The 20,508-nt window shown below is 34.7% G+C and overlaps 1 protein-coding gene across 2 annotated transcripts in view; it reads right to left on the bottom strand.

The window, feature by feature from the left end:
* The window catches only part of LOC132193819 (transcription factor Sp9), a 30,777-nt gene that overhangs the window by 8,324 nt on the left and 1,945 nt on the right, over positions 1 to 20,508 (bottom strand). Inside the window, exon 1 of one of the 2 annotated variants that reach the window (XM_059614724.1) lies at positions 6,039 to 6,201. The exons of the other annotated variant lie outside the window; for it this stretch is intronic. Within the exon in view, the coding sequence (XP_059470707.1) occupies positions 6,039 to 6,107 (69 nt within the window). The 5' untranslated portion in view covers positions 6,108 to 6,201. Of the gene's footprint in view, positions 1 to 6,038; positions 6,202 to 20,508 lie in introns of those variants that run through there. 2 annotated transcript variants of the gene reach the window in all.

Below are 20,508 nucleotides of genomic sequence, written 5' to 3'. Positions count from 1 at the left end.
TAATTGTTCATAATAAATTAGGAAAAGAGCCAAATATATTTATATAAATTCTCCTTTAACATTGTTATAAATAATTATTTACATTTACAACGCTGTAAATTTGTTTCTGTTGTAATAATTTGTCAAGATGTAGCTTTCCTACATTGAGATCTCTTTCCACGTACTCCTAATTTACTTGCAAAAATGATCCATATATATTTGTAATTATTATTAATATATCAGCACAGAGACGGGTAATGTGAAAATTATTAATTTCAATCTATGAAAAAATAAAAAAATATATTCGTATAGGCTTATGAAGTTATTTCAAACATGATCTGACCATAAAAAGTAAAATGTGGGCAATGTGAATTTTTATATTATTAAAACTTCGGGACTTAAAAACTGCTCCAGAAACAATATATTTACAGGCATCTTAAACTTAATTTACATCCAATACATATGATATGCATGAAGAGTTTGAATCTTCCCAGCATAAGTAAGTATTTTAGAAACTATTTTTACTTTTTCATAACATCAAGAGGAAATCTTCTTTTTTTTTTCATTATAAATCAGCAGGTCATAGTGTTTAAAAAGAATATAATCTTCGGAGAGTTTTTCACGTTGAAGGCGAGGGAGTGATTTTTGTCAAGAGCAACAATGCGATGAAAGCACATTTTGAAATTCAGCCTATTGTCAAATTTAATTGTCGGTGGCAGCGGCGGCAGAAAAGAGCTTTGATAAAATAAGTACTGCAGCAGCAGCAGCAGCGGTGCAGAGGCCGAAAATTAGCTTTTACAAAAAGTTTGATGAGGGTAAGAGAGGTTGTTTGGCAGTTGTTGGCCGCCGCCGCCGACGAGAGTGCAGGAGAGGCGGTCAAACAGGCCGCCCCTTAATCGGCGGCGGCAACCTTCGTCATTATGAGTTATGTTTTGTGGCGCCACGGCTGCTCGCTCGATGCCCCCTCACTTTCAAAATATTAACCAAAACAATTAACCGCACCTTTAATCGAGCTCTCATCCCGCGCCGCGTCGCTCGTAAATTTTTAATATTTCGCCTCTCGATCTCGCCAGATTGGCTTTTTCTTAATTTCACTCCAAGTACGGACCAAAGATTTCTGTCTAGACCCAAAAAGGCCAATATATGTGCTAATAAATAGGGCTCCGGCAAGGAAATTATAAAACCATTAAAGATATTTATTCCATCCCTATAAATAACAAAAATTTACATTTTTTCTACAAATTGGATAAGCTTTAAATTGGAAAAAATTAATCCTCTTATATAAAAACTGCTTATCAATAAAATTAAAAGGGAACTTTTCTTACTTCAGTTTTTTAAATTAAAATATTACAATTGAAAAATTGGTAAGAATATTTTTCTTTAAATTCAATTACAAGTCAAAATTTCCCCTCAAATTATTTCCCTAAAATTATCTTTGAATTTAATATTACAATAACCATTAATTAACTTTAGATATATTTCTAATTATTAAAAAAAAAATGATGAATTTTAGATTTTAATTTTTGAGTTGATATTCTTCTCAAAACATTTAAAACATCTTCTCCTGTAGAAAAAAGCGCTCTTCAGTTTCTATATAATGTTTTAAAAGACGCGGTCGACAATTGCGCAAAGAGCAAGATCGTGATTTGAGTGGAAAAAGAGTTATAGGCAGCGCTTTATCTCGCGCTCCGGCGCACATCTCAGCATCGATATTTTTCATTCAGCTGGGAAAGGAGCTTTTGCTCGGTGTTCATAATAAATAATCTCTCTCTCTCTCTCTCTCTCTGGGTTTACACACCGACCAACATAAAAAATAATTACGTTTTCAAATATTACCTGCCCCGAGACGCGCATCAAAAACGGACCTCATGAGAGAGACTTTCAGCTTGAATCGAGCCAGAAAAGTTTATTAACGAAAGAGGTTGATGCGGTTAATTATTTTTGTTAAGCATGCCCCTCTTTTCTACAGTATATAAGAACATTAATATTTTTTAACATATGTAAAATTTAGATTGCTTAAAACAGTTTGATTAAAATTAAATTCCCTCAAATTTACAAAATATTATAAATTTATAATTGTTTATAAAAGATTTTGTTTCTAAGAAATTTTTTCCTATATAGAAGTGAAAAGAAAAAATATTTTTATATATCTAATCTCATCTTTTTGCGCCTTTCGTGGGAATTGACTTTCGGCTTCTCTTTTAATGAAATTTTATTTTTAATTGTTGTCTCTCTTGTTCTTCTTCATACCTTTTCTATCTTGTTTTTATCTTACAGGACGCAATGTGTGGCTCTTTCTATACACTGATGAGAACAAATTTTTCAACTCCAATTATGTTTTCGTTCCCGGCCGGCGCGCATTATCCGCGTTCCTGATCTTTCACCCTCGAAACGATCCCATCATCCCTCAATTAGGAGGAAATCGATTTTATTCAGCAGTTTTCCACCCATTAAAACCCGCAAGAAGGTTCCATAGCTACAGGGGAATCACATTTTGTAGTTTTTCCTTTTCCTGCGACCCGCATCACGAGTTACAAAAACAAAAAACCTTCAAAAGTGGCAATTTTATACTTTTCTAGCGCATTTTATCAGCAAAACAATTATTCAAGGCGTTGGAAATTAAAAAAGAAAACAGCAATTTTGACAGTGGGAAAAAAAGTGATAAAAAGTTCTTCTGATAACAAAACTGAACAGTTTTGTTAGGAAACATTTCCTATTGGAAATGTAAAATTTACTATGATAGAGTTTTTTATTTGATTTCTCTCATATTTTTGTAAAATTAATAACAAAAAAAATAATTTGAGATGTTGAGTATTGGAAAATACCATATATTCCATTTATAATTATCATTTTTATATTTGTACATACGGCACTAATTGATTGTTTTTAATTAATATAGCAAAAAAGTCAAAAGTTTATGACTTTTAAATTAAATAAAATTTCTTTGATGTTATAACGATGGATTAAATTAATTTAATAATAAAATAAACTCTTAATAAAATTAGGGGTCACGTTTTGTAAGAATTGAACAACAACAATTGGACATTTTTACCATCATTGTTGTCAAGACTTTGATATGACTAAGGCAATGAGCCTTAAAATGTGAAAAAAATTGAATCTGCTTGGAACTAGAGAACTCGAAAAATCTTAAGATTTTGTGTGAAACACTTTTGGCCGTCGGAACTTTGTCACAGTCGGATGCCGCGGCGGCAATCAATGGACGCATTGTGCGGGCGTCGGTGCGCGGTTGACAGATAAATGGCCCCTCTCATCTCTTTTTGTGGCGCGCGCGAAAAATCGAAGCCGCCGCATCTTGTCGGGAATAAATTTACAGAGGCAAATTAGTAACACATGTAAGAGAGTTTTAATTTCCTAGAGTCGTAAATAATGCGACCCCCCGTCGCGAGGGTTTGCCTTGTTGACTTTGGCCGCCGCGCGCCGAGTGAGTTGTAAGTCCTTTGGCGGGCGCGGCGCCTCCGCTCGCCGCCAAAGGACCCCCGCACAATGCCCAGCATCATTTCTTTCCGCCTTAACGAGCGCCAAATAGATTTCCCCGCTGTGCTCTTTTCAAAAGCACTTGTGAGACGCGTTTTTCGAAAGAATCACTGTCACACCTTATTATATTTTTCTATCTATGTGCATGAAATAGGACCCAGGGGGACGGATATTTTTTACTAAAAAATAACTAGACAAACCGTTTAACGCACAATATAGATTAACTTCCATCAAAATCAAGTTTTTTGTTGATAATTTAAATATCAATTTTCTAAATCTTGGATGGTTCAGAGACTGAAATAGTGATAAGTTGTTTGAAAATCTACGTTTTGAAGAATAAAATCGGCGATATTTTTTTTAGTTGCAAATTTTTTAAGCAGTAAAAAGTTGTAAATTTGTGTAATTCAACTATTATAATCATGAAATTGTATTCTTCTTCTTCATTTGTCCTAATTGAATCAAAAATTTTACTTTTAAAGAAAAAAAATTGTTAAACGAGAGAAACAATCAATTGGGTGTTAAATTTTTTTGAAAATTATTCAAAAAAAATAATTATTGCAGTTAAAACAATTTAAATTTCAAAATTGAGATCGTTTTCTATAAAAAGTAGAAAGTTATTACAAATATTGTGAATAATTTTAAATTAATTTTTCTATAGAGTTGTGAAATGAAACAAAGTTCAATCCCTATTGCTGAATCTTTTGTTTGGCTCGTTCTTCATTTTTCATTCAGTTTTTTGTTAAATTTTGCATAACGCGTCACTTTGTGTGTCATAATTAATTTCGCACGGCCTGTTGTGCACTCACGTTGACAGGGTGTGTTTATCAAGTGCAAACAACTTCAATGTGTGCAAAATATATATAAATGCAGTTCATGTTTACGCTTTTGGCACCTGAATGTATATCGCCGCCATTATCTGCAGTGACGTGGTTCATTTTTTGCGCAAAAGCTTCAAAATTACACTAGATCGATTTGTAATATTAAAATTTTGGGTTGATCAATGATGCGTCGACGGGGAGAAAAAACCGCTCGCAAGGCAATTAGCGACGCGTTGGCTAATTAAATCCCTGCCAAAGAATTATACATAAAAAGAGGCGCAGCTTATTTTTTTCTCTTTCCTCTCCGCCGGCATCTCTCGCGCGTTTCTGCGTGGAGCGTGAATTTAATTTGCTTATAATTACTGAGCGCTCGTCAAAAGTTCACTGGGAACGCAAGCAAGATTTTTAATCTTTTCTGCGCAAAGTTTCAGTTTCGTGCCAGCGGAGATGTGAGGAATTTTGCACGTTGCTTCAACAAGAAAAAAAAGATAAACAGAAAAAAAACACGGCTCTCAGCGCGCTGGAATGGTTTAATTACAAAATTTCCTGTGCAAACAAAGGAATTACCGAGAATTATTGTTCAACAAAAAGCATACAATTTCAAAAAAGGTCCTTGGCAATTTGACTTTGAAGAAAAGAAGCTAAAAAAGTTCTTAATTTTTTGAATGATTGGTAAAAGGTTTTTTTGAAAATAAAATTAGTAAAAAACTATTTGAATGTGTAAATGCTGGGGATTTGATTGAAAAAAATCAATGCCCGGTGGATATGAAGATAGTGCGTTCTGGTATCATTTTTTTCCGTTTGAATAATGAAATCTAATCAAAATTTACAAACGAATTAGAGCTCATTTTCACAAAGAAGGAAGTTTTAGCAAAATCTTCAGTTTTAGGAGAGCCCTTTTGTCCTGCAATTCAAATTTGTTTCTCCCTTAACAATTGTTTTACTTTTGAAAAAAGAAAAAATAGTTTATAATGAAATGATTACAGTATTTTAAAATGTAGTAAAAAAAACTTTTAGATAAGGTTCAACAACTCCAACAAGATCACAATTTAAAAAAGTCATACAGTGGGAAATTTTAAATTTTAGTAAAATTTTATATAATTTTCAGTATTTCAAATTTCAAATGAATTCAAAGTTTGAAACCTAATTTTAAAATGAACATTCAGATTTTGATAAAAATTTGTTAAGATTTGCACCATAATATGTATGAGGTTGTTCTGGAACGTCATAGTTCGCAGAGAGGAAAACCGTTTTCCTACAACAAGGTTAGGCAACAAAAGTGTCCTCTGTGTAGAGATTTTGCCTACTTTACACTTTTCCAATAGAATAATTCAACAATAATATTGATTGAACTGCTTTAATTCAGCCGTTACTGTTACAAATGTTAAAATTTGAATGAGGAATATAAGCCCATTTTTTTCACGTGCTTAATTTCAGTTGAACTACAAAATTGACAAACCAATCTAATTAAAATGTTTTTTTTTAATCTGCTAGAGACAACTGTGAGACTAAATTTTATAAAATTCTATATTGTTTAGCTAGCATAGAGAAGTTTTAAAATAATCAAAATACAAAAGATGCATTTTTTTAAGATTCAATTGTTTAATGAAATGTCTTAAACTATTTAAATTTTAGCGCGAAATTTTGAAAATTTCTAGATTTAAATAAAAAAAAGTTGATGGCTTCCCTTAGCATTATGCAAATTTAGCGCTTGTTTCCGGTCGCAGGGGCGCACGTTCTACTCACTTGCTTGAAGGTGGTGATGATGGGGTTGGTTCTCTGCAGGGCCGGCGCCGAAGCCATGTCGCTCAACATCGCCCCGCTAATTGCAGCGCTAATCGGGCGCAATGCATGCGCCGCAGGTGAGATTCGGTCCTGGCTAGTCTGGAGGTCCGAATCCGGCACAGGGTTTTGGGGCACTGGGCGAGGGAGCCGCAGGAGCGCGCGACGAGTCGGACCGACGCGCGGCCATTGGAGACGCCGCGCCCCGCCCCCTCGGCGCCCCGCCCCACACTTAAGGCACGACGTCACCTTCCTCTCGCATGGCTCAGTTTTATACCAGCGGAATGCTTTGAAAGCCTAATTACGCGGCGAGCTTTTTTGCTGCAACTTTTCGCTGGGCATCTCGATGGCCCAGTGCCTTATTTTTTTACAACATCTTTCGTTTAAAACGTGAAACAACTGGTGTGTTTATCAATTGAAAACTCCTGATATTTACTTTTTCAGCTTTTTTTAAGCAGAAAGCTTAAATTAATTTCTATTATTCTACAGATCTTGCTAATTATTTTGAAAATTATTTACGATATTTGCAAGATTCCTGAATACAAAATTAATATGATTGTTGATAATTATTGAAACTTAAAACCCTTAAAAATATCATTCAAAGATTGCAATTTTGTTGGAAGGAAAACAATAAAAAGCACAAAGATTTTACTCTAAATTCCAGGAACAAAAATACCCTATTCTCAGCAGCAGCAAGCAAATAAAAAGGTATACAAAATTGTGAAAATTGGATGTTTTGAATAACATAAAAAAAAATGCTGCAATCTTTCATTAATTATTTTTTTTTTAATTTAAGTTTCATAAATTTTTTATTACGGATCTCCTCATAGTCAGTCAGCACTTTTCTTCAATGTTTTAAAATTCACTAAGTTTTCGGAAACTTTTAGATGCTGAGATATGCAATCCCGAGCAACACATCTATCACAACGGTTGCATACTTTCGCCCCCGAGGAAGGGGCAACAGGAAATTTTATCTAAAACCATATGGGCTTGTTTTTTTTTTTTGTAACATTTTTTGCTTCTCCTTTTTTTGTTCCAACTCTCAATCAACTATTTAAGTGTAAATTTAGTTTATCACGCGAGGCTCTTATGCGAACAACGCATTAACATAGAATGAAGCAACCCGAATGTTGTGCCAAAAATTTAGCTCCGCTGGTAATAAATCATAATTTGTGGATCAGCCACTTTGTCAGGCGGTCTGGAACATTTATCAAAGCGGACCTAGGGTCTTGCTTTGCGCAGTTGTATATAATATTATTAATTTATTCAAGGCCCGCGGCTATCTTCTCTCGAATTACAAAACAATAAATAAATTGTGTCACTTCTCAACTTGCTTGTTTGGACGTGAAAAATTACCAGAAGTTATAACGAGACTGATTTAATTAGTTAAATGATTGGAAACAAAAATTAAATTTGTTTCCGAAGCGGTATTTTTTTATACTATCCGCGGCAATAAATAACGAGAGCTATAAAATCTGCATACGTAATTCGCTGAAACGGCCGGTCTTGCATATAATTTAGTTGTTTCGTCAAATAATATAATGCATGTGATTCGAAAGTGAATACGTCAGGAAAAATATATAGGAGGAATGACGCATCGGAGAGATATCAGAAATTGAATTCGGTATACCAAACAAAGAGCGAGAGAGGAAAAAAATAAAAAATAAAAATTATGTTGTGAGCGAGCCCGGCGCGTCCTGCCTCTCTCCTCTCTCTCGCTGCTCAAACACATACACACAGCCAGCCAGTCCATAAGTTAATGCTTTAGGGTTGCTTGACTAAAATTTACGCTCACTAATTATACGTTAGCAGCCATATAATTATAGATGTGGCTTGGATAGTCTTAAACAAAAAGGAATAAAAAATCTCTTATATATGAATTCTACACTTCATATGTATGTATTCGCTGCTCTTCTCTCTCTGACAACTCTCGCGCTAAGCAAGAATTTATACATATCCCATTTTAGATTAATCAAAATCGTATTTAAGAGGCAAATGATATGAAAAAGCCTTTGCTGCCCAGCAGCACCGCGCTCGCTTCACTTTTATTTTATATATCCATATTTTTTTCTTCTCTTTTACAATAAATAATAAAAACGTCTCTCGGCGCTTTTGCCCTGCAGCGGCTCATCAGCGGCCTATCGCGATTTTCTCACGCGCGGAAAAAATGACCAGGCACCCTTTTCAAGCAAAATAGAGAACAAGGGTCCGTGATAAATTAACAAAAAAAAATGCAGGATGGTTTGGGTGAAAAATATTATTTACGAGGTTATTGGAAATTTACTCAACTGCAGTGAATTTTATAAAATAAAAAAATTAGCAAAGATCCGGACCTAAAATATTTTGTTAAAATCATGTTAGGAATAATAATTTTTTATATTAATGATAAGTTTTATAGTTAATCTTTTTAGACTTTCTTAGAGAACCTTTAAAAAGTCTTAAAAATTAAAGAACCAAAATGCTTAAGAAGTTTAAAAAATCTAACAAAACTGGTGTTGTTATTCGAGATCAGAATAGATTAAAAATTAAAACTGGAAAAAAATGCAACCTGCTTGTCAAATATTTCTACTTTATTAGGAAACTCCCTCTCAACAATTTGTGAATTAACTTTTCCCCCAGAACTGAAAGAATTTGAATTCAAAACAGGTTTGACAGAAAAAATGTGCAGAAATAAAATTTTTTTTACGGATCAACAGAAACTATAATTTGGCAGGGACTTTTTAGATCAAAAGTTAGCAAACACGTGCCGCGTGAGCGTTTCTTTTATTTAATTTTTTTTTTTCAGGAAAAGTGCAGGTCGAAACGAATTTGGGTGTAATTGTCGAGATGTCTGCGTCCGTCTGAAGACGCAGTAAAAGAAATAAGACGTATTTCGGCGCGGCCACCGCAGCAACGAAAATTCCAGGCGAGTGGCATGGCCAGTGCATTACATCAAAGTAATTTATATAACAGAGAGCGAGCGAGCGAGAGAGAGAGAAAAGATCGAGGTCCAACTTGGTGGCGGCTCCTCGGAGGCGCGCGGCTCCGAGGCGCAAATTATAGGTTGGGAGACGGAAAGGCAGGGGTGGATGGGATGCTGGCCTGGCATGCAGACACACATCACCAGACCCGCTCACATATACAGATGGGCACATTTTTTTCCTGCTCTGCAGCTATCTTTGAGCCGCGCTCTGACTCGGGAAAAATGATCAAACGCGAAAATATAATATGGTGGCGAATTTAATTTATTTCCGAACGGAAAAGGTCAAATTTTGAACAGCGTTGCAGATTTGTTTAGTCAAAATGCAATATATTATTTCCAATATTTTCTAAATTTCACTCTGAACTAAATCGATTTTGGTAAAATCACAAAAAGTTCAAATTTTAAACTTTTGGCTCGATTTTTTACTCATACTTTGTCAAACTTACTTTACTCGTTTTAATTCAGAATTCAATTGCATAGGCAAATATAGAAACTAAAATTTTTACTATAAAAAATTCCATTTTTTGGAAAATTCTGTTTTTTAATTATTTTTAATTTTTTTATATATGGATTTCTGATCACCATGAAGGTTATTTTAATATGAATAAATCTCATTTTTCTGATTGAATTAACATTTATATTGATAGGTGAAACAATGTCAATTGATATTTGCAGTTTGTTTTTAAGACTCATTATTGGTCAAATCAATAATTAACAACAATGAACACCAATTTTTTTTCAATTATTTGAAAACAATTTCGAATTCTAATCTCTCGTTTTCAAGCGATTTATTGAGCATTATTTATTCCTTTCTGCAATAATTAATGAGTCCGTAAAAAAAGAATAATTACATAATTAGGATCTTATTATCTACATACTTATAACTTGGGCCTTTTTTAATAATTTTTGTTTTTGCTTATATATTTTTTCTCTCTAAACTTCAATTTTAATTATAAACCATTCCGTCTTATGTTAAAAAGCTTATTTTATATTTTTTATACAAAAACAACCTCGGCGGCAGGGAACCGGATCTGCGCTCATTCAAGCAATTTCAGCCACATATTCGCGGCCGATGAACATATGCGTATAAAAATTAAGATTTAATTAATATTCAGCGCTGTTTTCGGCTAATAATGCTTGAGAGGCCCTGCTTCTTTACAACAGAGTGTAATTTGCCTCTTTCCATGGCAACTTCACTCTTTGTGTATCCCTCGCTGAATAATAATAACACGAGTCATTCTCGCCGGCAAATTGGCTCAAATCGCGCGGCAGCGACCCTTCCCAACGTCAGAGTATTTATATTTTTTTTCTGTACATTTTATTTTCAGCCCAAATGAGCCGCGCGCAGACGAGAGAGATCGTAAAAAATAATTTGATGCGCGTCCGAATCCATTTTAGGCTCGAGACGTGTAATGGCCAAATTAATTTTTAATCACAAAAAACCGACCGAAATTTATGGCTTCGATCGAGCTTTCTAATAAATCTCACCAAAAGAAGAAGGAAAGATCTCGTTGGGATTCTGTGCGCGACATGGACCGAAGCTCGGATTCGCCGCAGGGGTTGATTTCGCAATTTCCTCGCGTGGAAAAGCGAGATGCCGCGCTTGTTTCGATTGGGTTGATGCGCCGCTGCCAAATCCAATTGACCCTTTAACCAGTGATTTGTGGTTCTTCCGAGTTTCCCGCTGCCACTTTTTTTTGCAACCCACTGAACAGAGAGAAAGAATCTCCGTGGCAGGAAATAAAAATAGGGGTGTTCAGTTCTGCCGCACTTTTTAGCTCAAAACCTTAGATTATTTTTACACAACAGGGGAAAATATTTCAGTTTTGAAGAGGTTCTCATTTCTACATTATTAAGTGTCATTTTTATTCTAACTCTTTGGTAGAGGTTAAAAAAATTTATACATAATTAAATTATATTTTTTGTATTTATTATTAAAATTTGGTAGAAAAAACTATGACATGACTGCGGATTGCTCGAATTGAATGAATTTGACGAAATAAATTACAATGAGAAAATAATATTACAATTCAGTTAATAATTATAATAAAAAATACAATAATGAAAAATAATACAATTAAATGTTATCAAAAGTTTAAAATAATAAATTACCAACCTTTCTTGATAATATCTTTCCTTTTTAAAAGTTTTAACCAAATTTAGCTGATTAAATGTGAGCCAAAATATTAACCAATTTTCTTTATTCTTCTGCAATTCTCTGCTGACGTTAATCAAACTCTTAAAATAGGCGCTTAATTTCAATCAAAGATCTTATAATTTTTGTCATTTTCATGTTTGGAATTTAATAAAATGATTAATATTTTTTAAACTGCTGATTGATATTAGAAGTTTCAGCAAAATTCTTGCTAGTGGCGATGCAGTTATTCAAGAAGTTCCATCTCTAAAATTTTATTATCTCTGAATTTTTTATAATTAAGAAGTCCTCACTTCAAAAAGAAGCTAATTTTTCTAATTGTCAGAAATTTAAACTCCCATTTTTGTAAAAACTTAATTAATTTAGAATTCAAATAATTTTATAAATACTTGTAAAATGGAAGGAAAATTCTTACTATACCGTGCAAAATATTGTTTATAATCTCATGAGCTGAAAATCAATTTCGGAATTTATGCGAATAATTTGATTTGCATTGGTCGCATAATTAAGATTTAGCGGGTTGCGGGCGGCAGGGGGTGGCCCGGGGGTTGATATATTGCGGCGAGATTGGTAATGACAGCGATGAGCGCACAAGCAAGTGACACCGCAGCGCGCCGGGCAATGAATCTCATTTCACCCCGGCTTGCCCGTCTAAAGAGCTGCCACCGTCAGCAACCCCCTGCGACGCTCACCCGCCGCCGCAACCACCAAATGAATTCGATTTGCGGCGTGAAATATCATACAGCGGCGCGTGTTTGCGATTTCACGGCCGCACCGGGGCGGATTATTATTATTTATTGACCACGGGTGCTGCTTTTTAAGAGTTTGCACCGCATAAGGCTCGGTCTGCTCATTATACCGCCCATGAATTTCACAAGAAAAAATTTTAATATAAAACCACCCCTTCGACTTAAGGTGAGAGTTTTTTTCATGTGGATATAATTGAAAAAAAAAAATTAATTTTAAAATAATTCTAGTGATTACAAATAATATAATTACAATTTTGATCATTTCTATTTTCCTTTTTCTATTTATTTCCAAAAATTAAATTATTATTGTTTATTCAATTGTAAGGATTTGTTTGTAAAAAGAAAATTTAATATGAATATTTTAATTTTACGCCTGAAAATGATTCTAATTTTTTTTTTTAGAATTTAATTTTTTTATGATAACGAAAATGATTTTTATTTTCAGATAATTATGTATAAATTTCGTCCACTGCAAAACAATTTCTAATTTTTTTTAAAGGAAATAGCAGCCGAGTTTTTCGTGTTTCTGAATTTTATCAAAAAAATATAGAGAGACACGTATATACACAAAAAAGGAAAAGCCGGAAAAGCATCTGGCGTCAGCGGCGGAAACGGAGAAAAATGTGTTTTGGTTGGTCACTCTGTCACTGCACACAGCTTGATTGATGCGCCCGTTGACAAATGGCAAGTGTGGCGACACAGCAGATAGCATCGCCGCCCACATAAGCGGACGAAATTATCACGACGCGCATGTTATTCATCCAATGACTTTACAAAAGTATTAAAATGAACACAAAACCCACCTTGGGCTGCTCGGCGTGTGAATCTAAAGAGACTTTGTGTGTGAAACTCGCGGGAAAAATAACAAGACGACCAATTTAGCCCAATTTCCCGTCTCATAATCAAGTGCAATTTTCTAACTTAGGGACTTATTTTTGATTGTTGTACCTGCGCCGGGCCAAGGATGAAAAGGAAAAAATACATCTTTTGTGACCGCTGCTGGTGCTGCTGCTTCGGGAGAAGGAATTAGCCATCAAAAGGCTTTGTATGTGAGGTAAATTTAATTTGATCGTGGCGCCAAGTAATTTGTGTACTCGAGACGAACGGCCCGCGAGAAAAATAAATCGTTTTATATCGGCTGCGTTTATTACATCGAATGCAGCAGCTTTTGACGTCTCTGACAAAAGAGATGGATTGAGAGGGAAAATAAGAAGAAGAAAAAGTTATTGTGAGAGGAGGCGCCTCCGTGGGTCACTTTATAATATTTGTTCCAAAATAAGGAAAATCGCTTTTGACAGCAGAAAATTAACTCTTTTAACTCGGCCAAACTAAAACAGATTCTTCTTGAATTGAATGTTTCATTCCTTGGAGTTCCAAAGAAGCAAGATTTTGAAATATGAAAAAATTATGAGTATTGATTTAATCAAGAAAAGTCTTTTGCTATGAAAATGCCTAATTAATTTTGATGGCAATTTTTCTTTTCATCAGCACTGGTTTGTTGATGTCAGATTCAAAGAGACATATTTATGGTAAGAAAAATTGAATTCATTGATTGAATTATTGAAATTCAACATTCTTTTCATTGTTTCTTAAGGGAGTCTTCTATAAAAAATTTTATCTGAAAATCGGCGTCACTAAAATTGATTAAAATGTTATTAAATCAAGTTCAAAGAACCGCAATTAACATGGAAAATAAAACCAAAAGTCGGTTGACATAAAAATTTACTTTGACCTTCTGGGAAAAGATTCATAAGTTTTAATTTCAGTTTATACACTATAAAAACCTCTTAAAACCATTCTCAAGTGCATTTTTTTTTTATTTGGAATGAGGTTTAATTTTATATTTCAAGAGAGTTGATCATTTCAAATCTAGATTAATATTTAAGGAACGAATATGTTTTGTTATTCACTGAAATAAGTGATTAAATTTTCACCAAAAATTGAATTTAGAATTTTTAATTAAAATTTAAGTAAATTTTATTGATTTTTCTAAGAGGAAATCATTGCCCTCATAAATTATATGCATCATGTAAATATTTAAAAATTAAAGTGGAAAAAATACAAAAATTTTAGAGGAGTTAACATATAGTTTTTTTAACAGCTTTCCGGGAGGAAAAACTGATACATTTTCCAAGAAATAGGATAATGATTTAATATTCCAAATATTTCAGGTATACAGTAATTAAAATAAAGAACTTTCACAGTAAAATTTGCTCAAGACAAATATGTAGAGAAATTAGAAGCTTTGAAACGTCAAGTAATTTATATATTCAATTACTGATAAGCAGTTTTTGTTCAAAGAACAACTAATTGTTGATAAATTCTGGCGGCCTGGATCTTTGTTTACTCAGCAGTTGTTAAAAATTAAAGCATTTAATTTGGCATGATATTTTCAGTTATTTTGTAAAAAGACTTGGTTTGTTTTATATAATTTAGAAGAAAATGCCGGGAGACGCTAAATGAAGTCGTATTTGCGCGGAAAGTGCAAGGGGAGCAAAACCGAGCCCTGGCTACAGTTTACAAGAAGTTGATTTGCTGGTGGTGTTCCCTTAGTTATATACATTGGCTCGGAGAGAGGAAAAGACATTTGTGCTGCTGCAGGGGATATTGCGGCCGTGTTCTTGTCCAAAAGTGCACATCCATCCATTCGAGGGCGACTCGGGGGTGCCGCCGGAGTGTATTTTGGGGTGTTGCAAGGGTGGCTGGTCCGATGGAGAAATCAATAGCAAACCACGCCCTGCGAGCAGCACCGAGCAAAGTGCCTCGGCTCCTCACCCAAAACGCGCCGCGGACATAAATTCATGTTGTGCGTTTTCTAATGCGGCGGTGCTTGCTTGTCTCTTCCTCTCTCTGCGATTCATCCCTGATTTGCAAGCGGCCGTGTAATAAGGGAAAATAAATTAAAGCCGCTCTGCTTCTTCTTCTCCTTTATGTGCGAATTCCCTTCCCAAGAATACATAAGCCTGGGATGAGATGCAAATGGCTGCATGTTCAGTCCGCGCGACGGCCTAAATAAAAAAAATAAAACCCTCGTCAGCACCAGAGCCGCGCGTACACCACGTTATTTTCATCCCTCGTCGGGCCCGCCAAGAGTCCGCAATTTGTCGCCACGGAATTTTATTGCCCAACTTTCGTGATGAAAGATCTGCAACTTTTCACTGTCAGCATTTTACTTATTCGCTAATGAAATGTGAAAAACGAATACTATGTATGAAAATTAGCAAACAGGGAATTTCCTTAATTTTTAAAATAAAAAAAGTATACTTAACTCCCTTTTATTAAATTCAATTTTTTAAATTTAATGAATAAGCTGAAATTAATAAAAGACCATTGTTAAATACTACATTTTTTTAATAGCAAAAATTCACACTATTTTTATATCAAAGTTATCAAGTGTAAATTATATGTCTTAAAAAAGTAAAGGTTTTCAGATCTTGAAAGAAATGGTTCAATTTCGACTCTTTTGCTCACATATAAGTAAAATCATTCCGCTCGAAAACGCAATTGCTACGCAGTTTATTTAACTTAATTTATGTCCGGAAAAAAAAGCTGCTTAATTAAGCGCGAGCGAATTTCACGGTGTCGCCACAGATGAAAAAAGGCCTCGGGGGAGTGCCGCGCGCAGATATATAAATTCATAATCAAGTTTACGGCGCAAAACGGCCGATGAATGAAAATCCTCTCTTCCCATAGCACAGCAGATTCAATCATTTGGTTTACAAATTTTAAACAGACACGTGGCCGTGAGTAATCAAAAGAGACCGCCGACCGAGCCGCATTGTCATTAATAATTTCCACCCCTCGGCCGCCTCTTGACTTGGACCGACGCACACATTAGGTTGGATAAATAAAAGATATAGTAGGGGATGTTTTTCGGAAAAGAAAGGAACAGAGAGAGAGAGACGACGAGAGTAGCTCATGTTTGTTATTAATGGTCTTTGCCGCTGACAAATTATTGTCACCGCCAAAGTTTGTCTACAAAAGAGAGGGATATTTATTGCCTGGATATGAGGACAGAGTGAAGTGTGCCGATTTTATTGCTGCGCCAAAGTTTTGTATTCAAACGTTGAGGAGCGATAATGGAACTCCTCAGAATTCAAAATCAGAAATGACTGACCAAGTTTATCTCATTCAAAAAATTAAAAAATAAAAAACTTTGAAGTCTTATTATCCTAATTATAATAATTTATGAAATAAGAAACTTAATTAAACAAAGGAATCATCAATAAAATAGTAAATGATTTAAAGAATTTAAAATTTTTAATTAAATCTTATATTAAATTATTGAAAAAAGAATTAGTAATTTTATTTAGATCAAAATTGAAGATGAAGAGATGAAATGAAGAGATCGGGCTTTTTCCATGATCATCTCCTTCTTCAAACAAACATTTTGATAATTTAAATATTTCAATCAAGGAAACATAATAATATGCCGGTTATATTTAAAATAAATAAGGATTATGAAAGAAAATCTTTGAATAAAATTTGGCAAATCAAGAACAAATGCAGCTATTCTTCAGTTGCTTATTTAAAAAAAAAAATAAATTAAATCTTTATATTAAATTAAAATCTGATTTTGCAAAAAAAAAACTTTAAAATTAAATAATCATGTATCCACATGATTTTTCCTTTTGCCGTTACGTGGGCAAAGCTAGTCCGTTTTCTCACTCTTCTCTCATTAGCTTATCTCTCTCCCTCTTTTTGAGCCTTTGAAGTGGTCGCCAATTAAAAGCGGCCGGCTGCACCAGCTCGCCGCGCCTAATAATATTATTCGCCTGGCCAACCTCCTGCATTATTCCCCCTCATCGATACATCATAATCAAACATACAATGCTGGAATAGCAAAGAAAATATTATACATATATCGTGCGTGCATGTTTGAGTTTTCATCGCTTTGGCCGTAATGCGCGGTCTCATCTCAGGCTCGCGCGCCGCATGATTATTATTATTATTTTTGGTCTGTGTGTGTGAGTTAATTTCACGCCGACGTGTGCAGCTTTGTGAGAATTATTGTGTTTCGGCTAATTAACACCTGGACAGGAATATGAAAAAGTGTTTGTTATTAGTATAATTTGTTTTTAAATAAAAACCACACAAGGGGTGAAAAATAATACTAAAGTGCACGATTGTGTGACTTGATTGACGTTCATGCATGTCAAGTGAGAACTCTTTTTTTCCGGCATTTTAATTCCAAGCTTTTATGGAAATGCTGATTTGCTCGCGTTTTGATTGACACACACCTGCATTTTCCATTCAATATTGTGGAAGTTTTCACTTTGATTTATGACGACAAATGCTGGATTTGATTTTAAATTGTGCGCAATTCCAAATATCAGTCGGCATGTGATGTGTACTTTGCATAATGTTATTTGCTATCAAAGTCGTGCGAACCGAAGCAGGTGACGAGCTTGTTTATCTCTTTTCGTGTCGCCAACGGTATAAAATTTATTATGTAATGTTTCGTACTATTTACATTATTTTTTAGATCGGCCGCTTTGGCTCGTAAATCCGTGCAGGAGAGATCGCTCATAATTGATCCAAATTAATAGCAATTATGCTTCCATAAATGACTCGCGGTCAGCGTGCAATTTGGGTGTGGCTCTGGAATTGGCCCAAGTTAAATTATTGGCCATCATCATAGCCATCAAGTATTATTCGTAAAATATCATCTACGTCACTTATGTTATTAATTTATTCTATAAAACAATAATTAATGGAAAAAATTGACTACTATAGTAATAATTTCTTTCTTAATTAAAAAAAGTTATCAAAGTTCTCAAAAATATAGATTTTAATTTAACAATTTTGCACGTGCTCATTTTATATATTGCTTAGTTCTTAAAAGTGTGAAATTTTTGAGCCTTTTGGTTTTTGTATCAGGAAAGTTTAGTGACAAAATTATTAAAATTAGCAGCAGACAGAGATAGAAACATAATTTTTTTTTCTGTAACAATTTGGAAACTTATTTTCAGTTTAAAAATTGTTTGAGAAGCTTATAAATTAGTCTCCAGTTTTTTTTTTATATTTAAAAATTAGCGGCCTTATTTTGCCTTAATAATCCTTTAACTTAATTGCACCTGAGGTAAAGGCCTGTTAGTTCTGCGTGAATTAATACGTTTCTCTCTCGAGAGCAATTACATGCATTTCCAAAAGCATTTTGCCTCAATTAATTAGTGCGAGAATCCTTCAAGCAGCGACGAGACGCATGCCTGGAATAATTAAATGCAAAACTGCTCTCGCGGCCATCAAAGACTTGAAATGCAGCAGACGGAAAGAAAGAACGGAAGAAAATCGTTGAGTACGTGCAAATGCGTTTTAGGAGGTTTGATGGCAGCGGGCGTTTCGGCAGGTGATTATTAGCCAGGCTCGCTGCAGCCCCAAAGCTCAATTTTCCCCCTGCTTCATCAAACACGACGCGCGCGCACGCAAGCGCGCGCCAAATGTTTTCACGGTCCACAAAAGCCAGAGCCCTCTAATAATTGCGGTTAATTATCCTGCCATCACTAGTTTATTTGACGATTTTTATTAATTCACCCGAAAAGAGGCACGAACGCCAGCAAAAATGTTGTCCGCAAGAAGCCATTCCGCGGACAAAACGCATGAATTCTGGTCAAAAAAATTTGAAAGATTGAAATAATTAAATTTAACTTTAACCTGGAACTTCATCAAAAGACAATTAATTATATAATAATAAAAAAATGTTATACTTCTTATAATTTTCCTTTTTTTTAACCATTTTGATTGAAAATTGTGACTTTTATATAGAAATTTTTCATAAAATATTAAGATTTCGCCACATACAACTGGTTTTTAACGACTTGGGTGAAAATAATGTAAATAATATAAAAATTAATTGATATTAATCAATATTAATGAAATAAATTTAATGGATTAATTAAAAAAAGCACGCTTTTAATAATTTATAAAAAGCTGCATTGATTTAGAGCGTTTTAAAATATATTCCCTCGTTGGCTTCTCGATAACAACATTTATACGGATGAGAGAGACCATTTTTTTCATATTAAACACGTTCGACGCCGGTGACGTCACGATTATTTTTTCGTCCGTGAATCAACTCCCATTTTATATATAAAAGAGATACGTTCCTCTCGTGGCTGCTGATCTTTCTTTCTCTCTCTTTTTCGGTCGACCCTGGCGCGCAGATTATCAAAACTGCTGTCGTAATCAATTTGGGCAAACTTCAGATGTGCGTGAGATTTTAATCGCGGCCCAGCTCTCTGCGCTCTGCCGCCTTCGCGTTTCTGCGTGAAAATATATTACAAATTAAAAGTTCGCTCAGCTGCCAGAGAACAATTTTGAATTTGAGAGAGACTTGTGCGGTTATTAAAGAGGAAACGTGCGGCAAAAATCAAGTAATTTTTAGCAAAAAGTTCACATCGAAGGGCGAATGCAAACCAATTATTTGCGCAATCCATTCGGTAAATCTATTTTTGCAAAGAACTCAAATAAGTGTGTGACAGGAAATGCATCATCTGTATTTGTGATTAAAATTACATGATTTTCGCCGCGTCAATTGCTTTCAGTTCTGATACATTTGAAGATGCTCAAATGAAAGATAAATCAAAATTTAAAAAAAAATATATATTTATTCCTTCAAAACAAAGCACTTTTACAGCGTCAAAGGATAAGTTTCCGCTGGGAAAAATTTGCAATTGTATTTAATATTTAGCTTATTTTTCAGCTGAAATTGATGAATAATATGTGAGAAAAACCAAATCTGTAAGGATGATATTATTTGCGATTCGTAAATTTTCTTCCTTCTTCAAAATAATTACACTGATTCTTTTTCACTTAGCAACTTTTGATTCCTATTTTCGTTATTTATGTTTTTACCTCAATTAAACTTTTTTATAGAGATCCAACTTAATAAAGCATTAGACATCTCTCCTTGTAAAAAGATACGTTTGAACATTTTTTGTGTGTTATTATTAAAAAGCCAATTTTGCCCGGCGCGCACGCAATGAATTTGGCCTCTGGTCATCGTCTCGTTTCGACCGCGAGACGGTTTTTTCATCCCCTAAAAGTCGCCGAGGGTGTGTTCCCGTTTTGTAGAAAATGATATTGTCGAGCGCATTTGACGGTGCCGCCGCCGGCGAGCCGCGCGACAAAAATAGCTCGTGTATGGGCGCGGATTATTTATGCCCGGCTAATAATGCGCGTCAGTTAATTAGGCAATTTTTGGCAGCTCTCGCGAGTGAGGGTGGCTTTTGTGTTGACGAACGCAGGGAGCACATGCCGCGCTATTAATGCAACCCGAGCCCCAATTATGCATCTCGCCTTTCAACCCCGAAAATGTTGCTAACCAGCCGGCGACGAGGGCGCACGTGCGGGGTCTGCGAACGTGCGGATGGGGTTAAATTTGTAGCATTTGACACCCTCGCCGACCGCCGTCTAGCTTTTGTAATTTGTACAGAAGGAAAATAGCTCAAAATAGAAATTATTAAAAAAAATTGAAGTTATAACAAATGTAAAAACAAAATTATATATTCAAGAATGAAGAAAAGAAGGGATCAGCTTTTTGAACCTTTTTTTAAACAAACTGAAATT

The sequence above is a fragment of the Neocloeon triangulifer genome, unplaced genomic scaffold (genome assembly GCF_031216515.1).
Source record: "Neocloeon triangulifer isolate White Clay Creek 2 clone unplaced genomic scaffold, ASM3121651v1 ptg000005l, whole genome shotgun sequence".
NCBI lineage: Eukaryota > Metazoa > Arthropoda > Insecta > Ephemeroptera > Baetidae > Neocloeon > Neocloeon triangulifer.
Note: the sequence above shows the minus strand (reverse complement) of the source record. Positions and strands in the feature narration are given on the sequence as shown.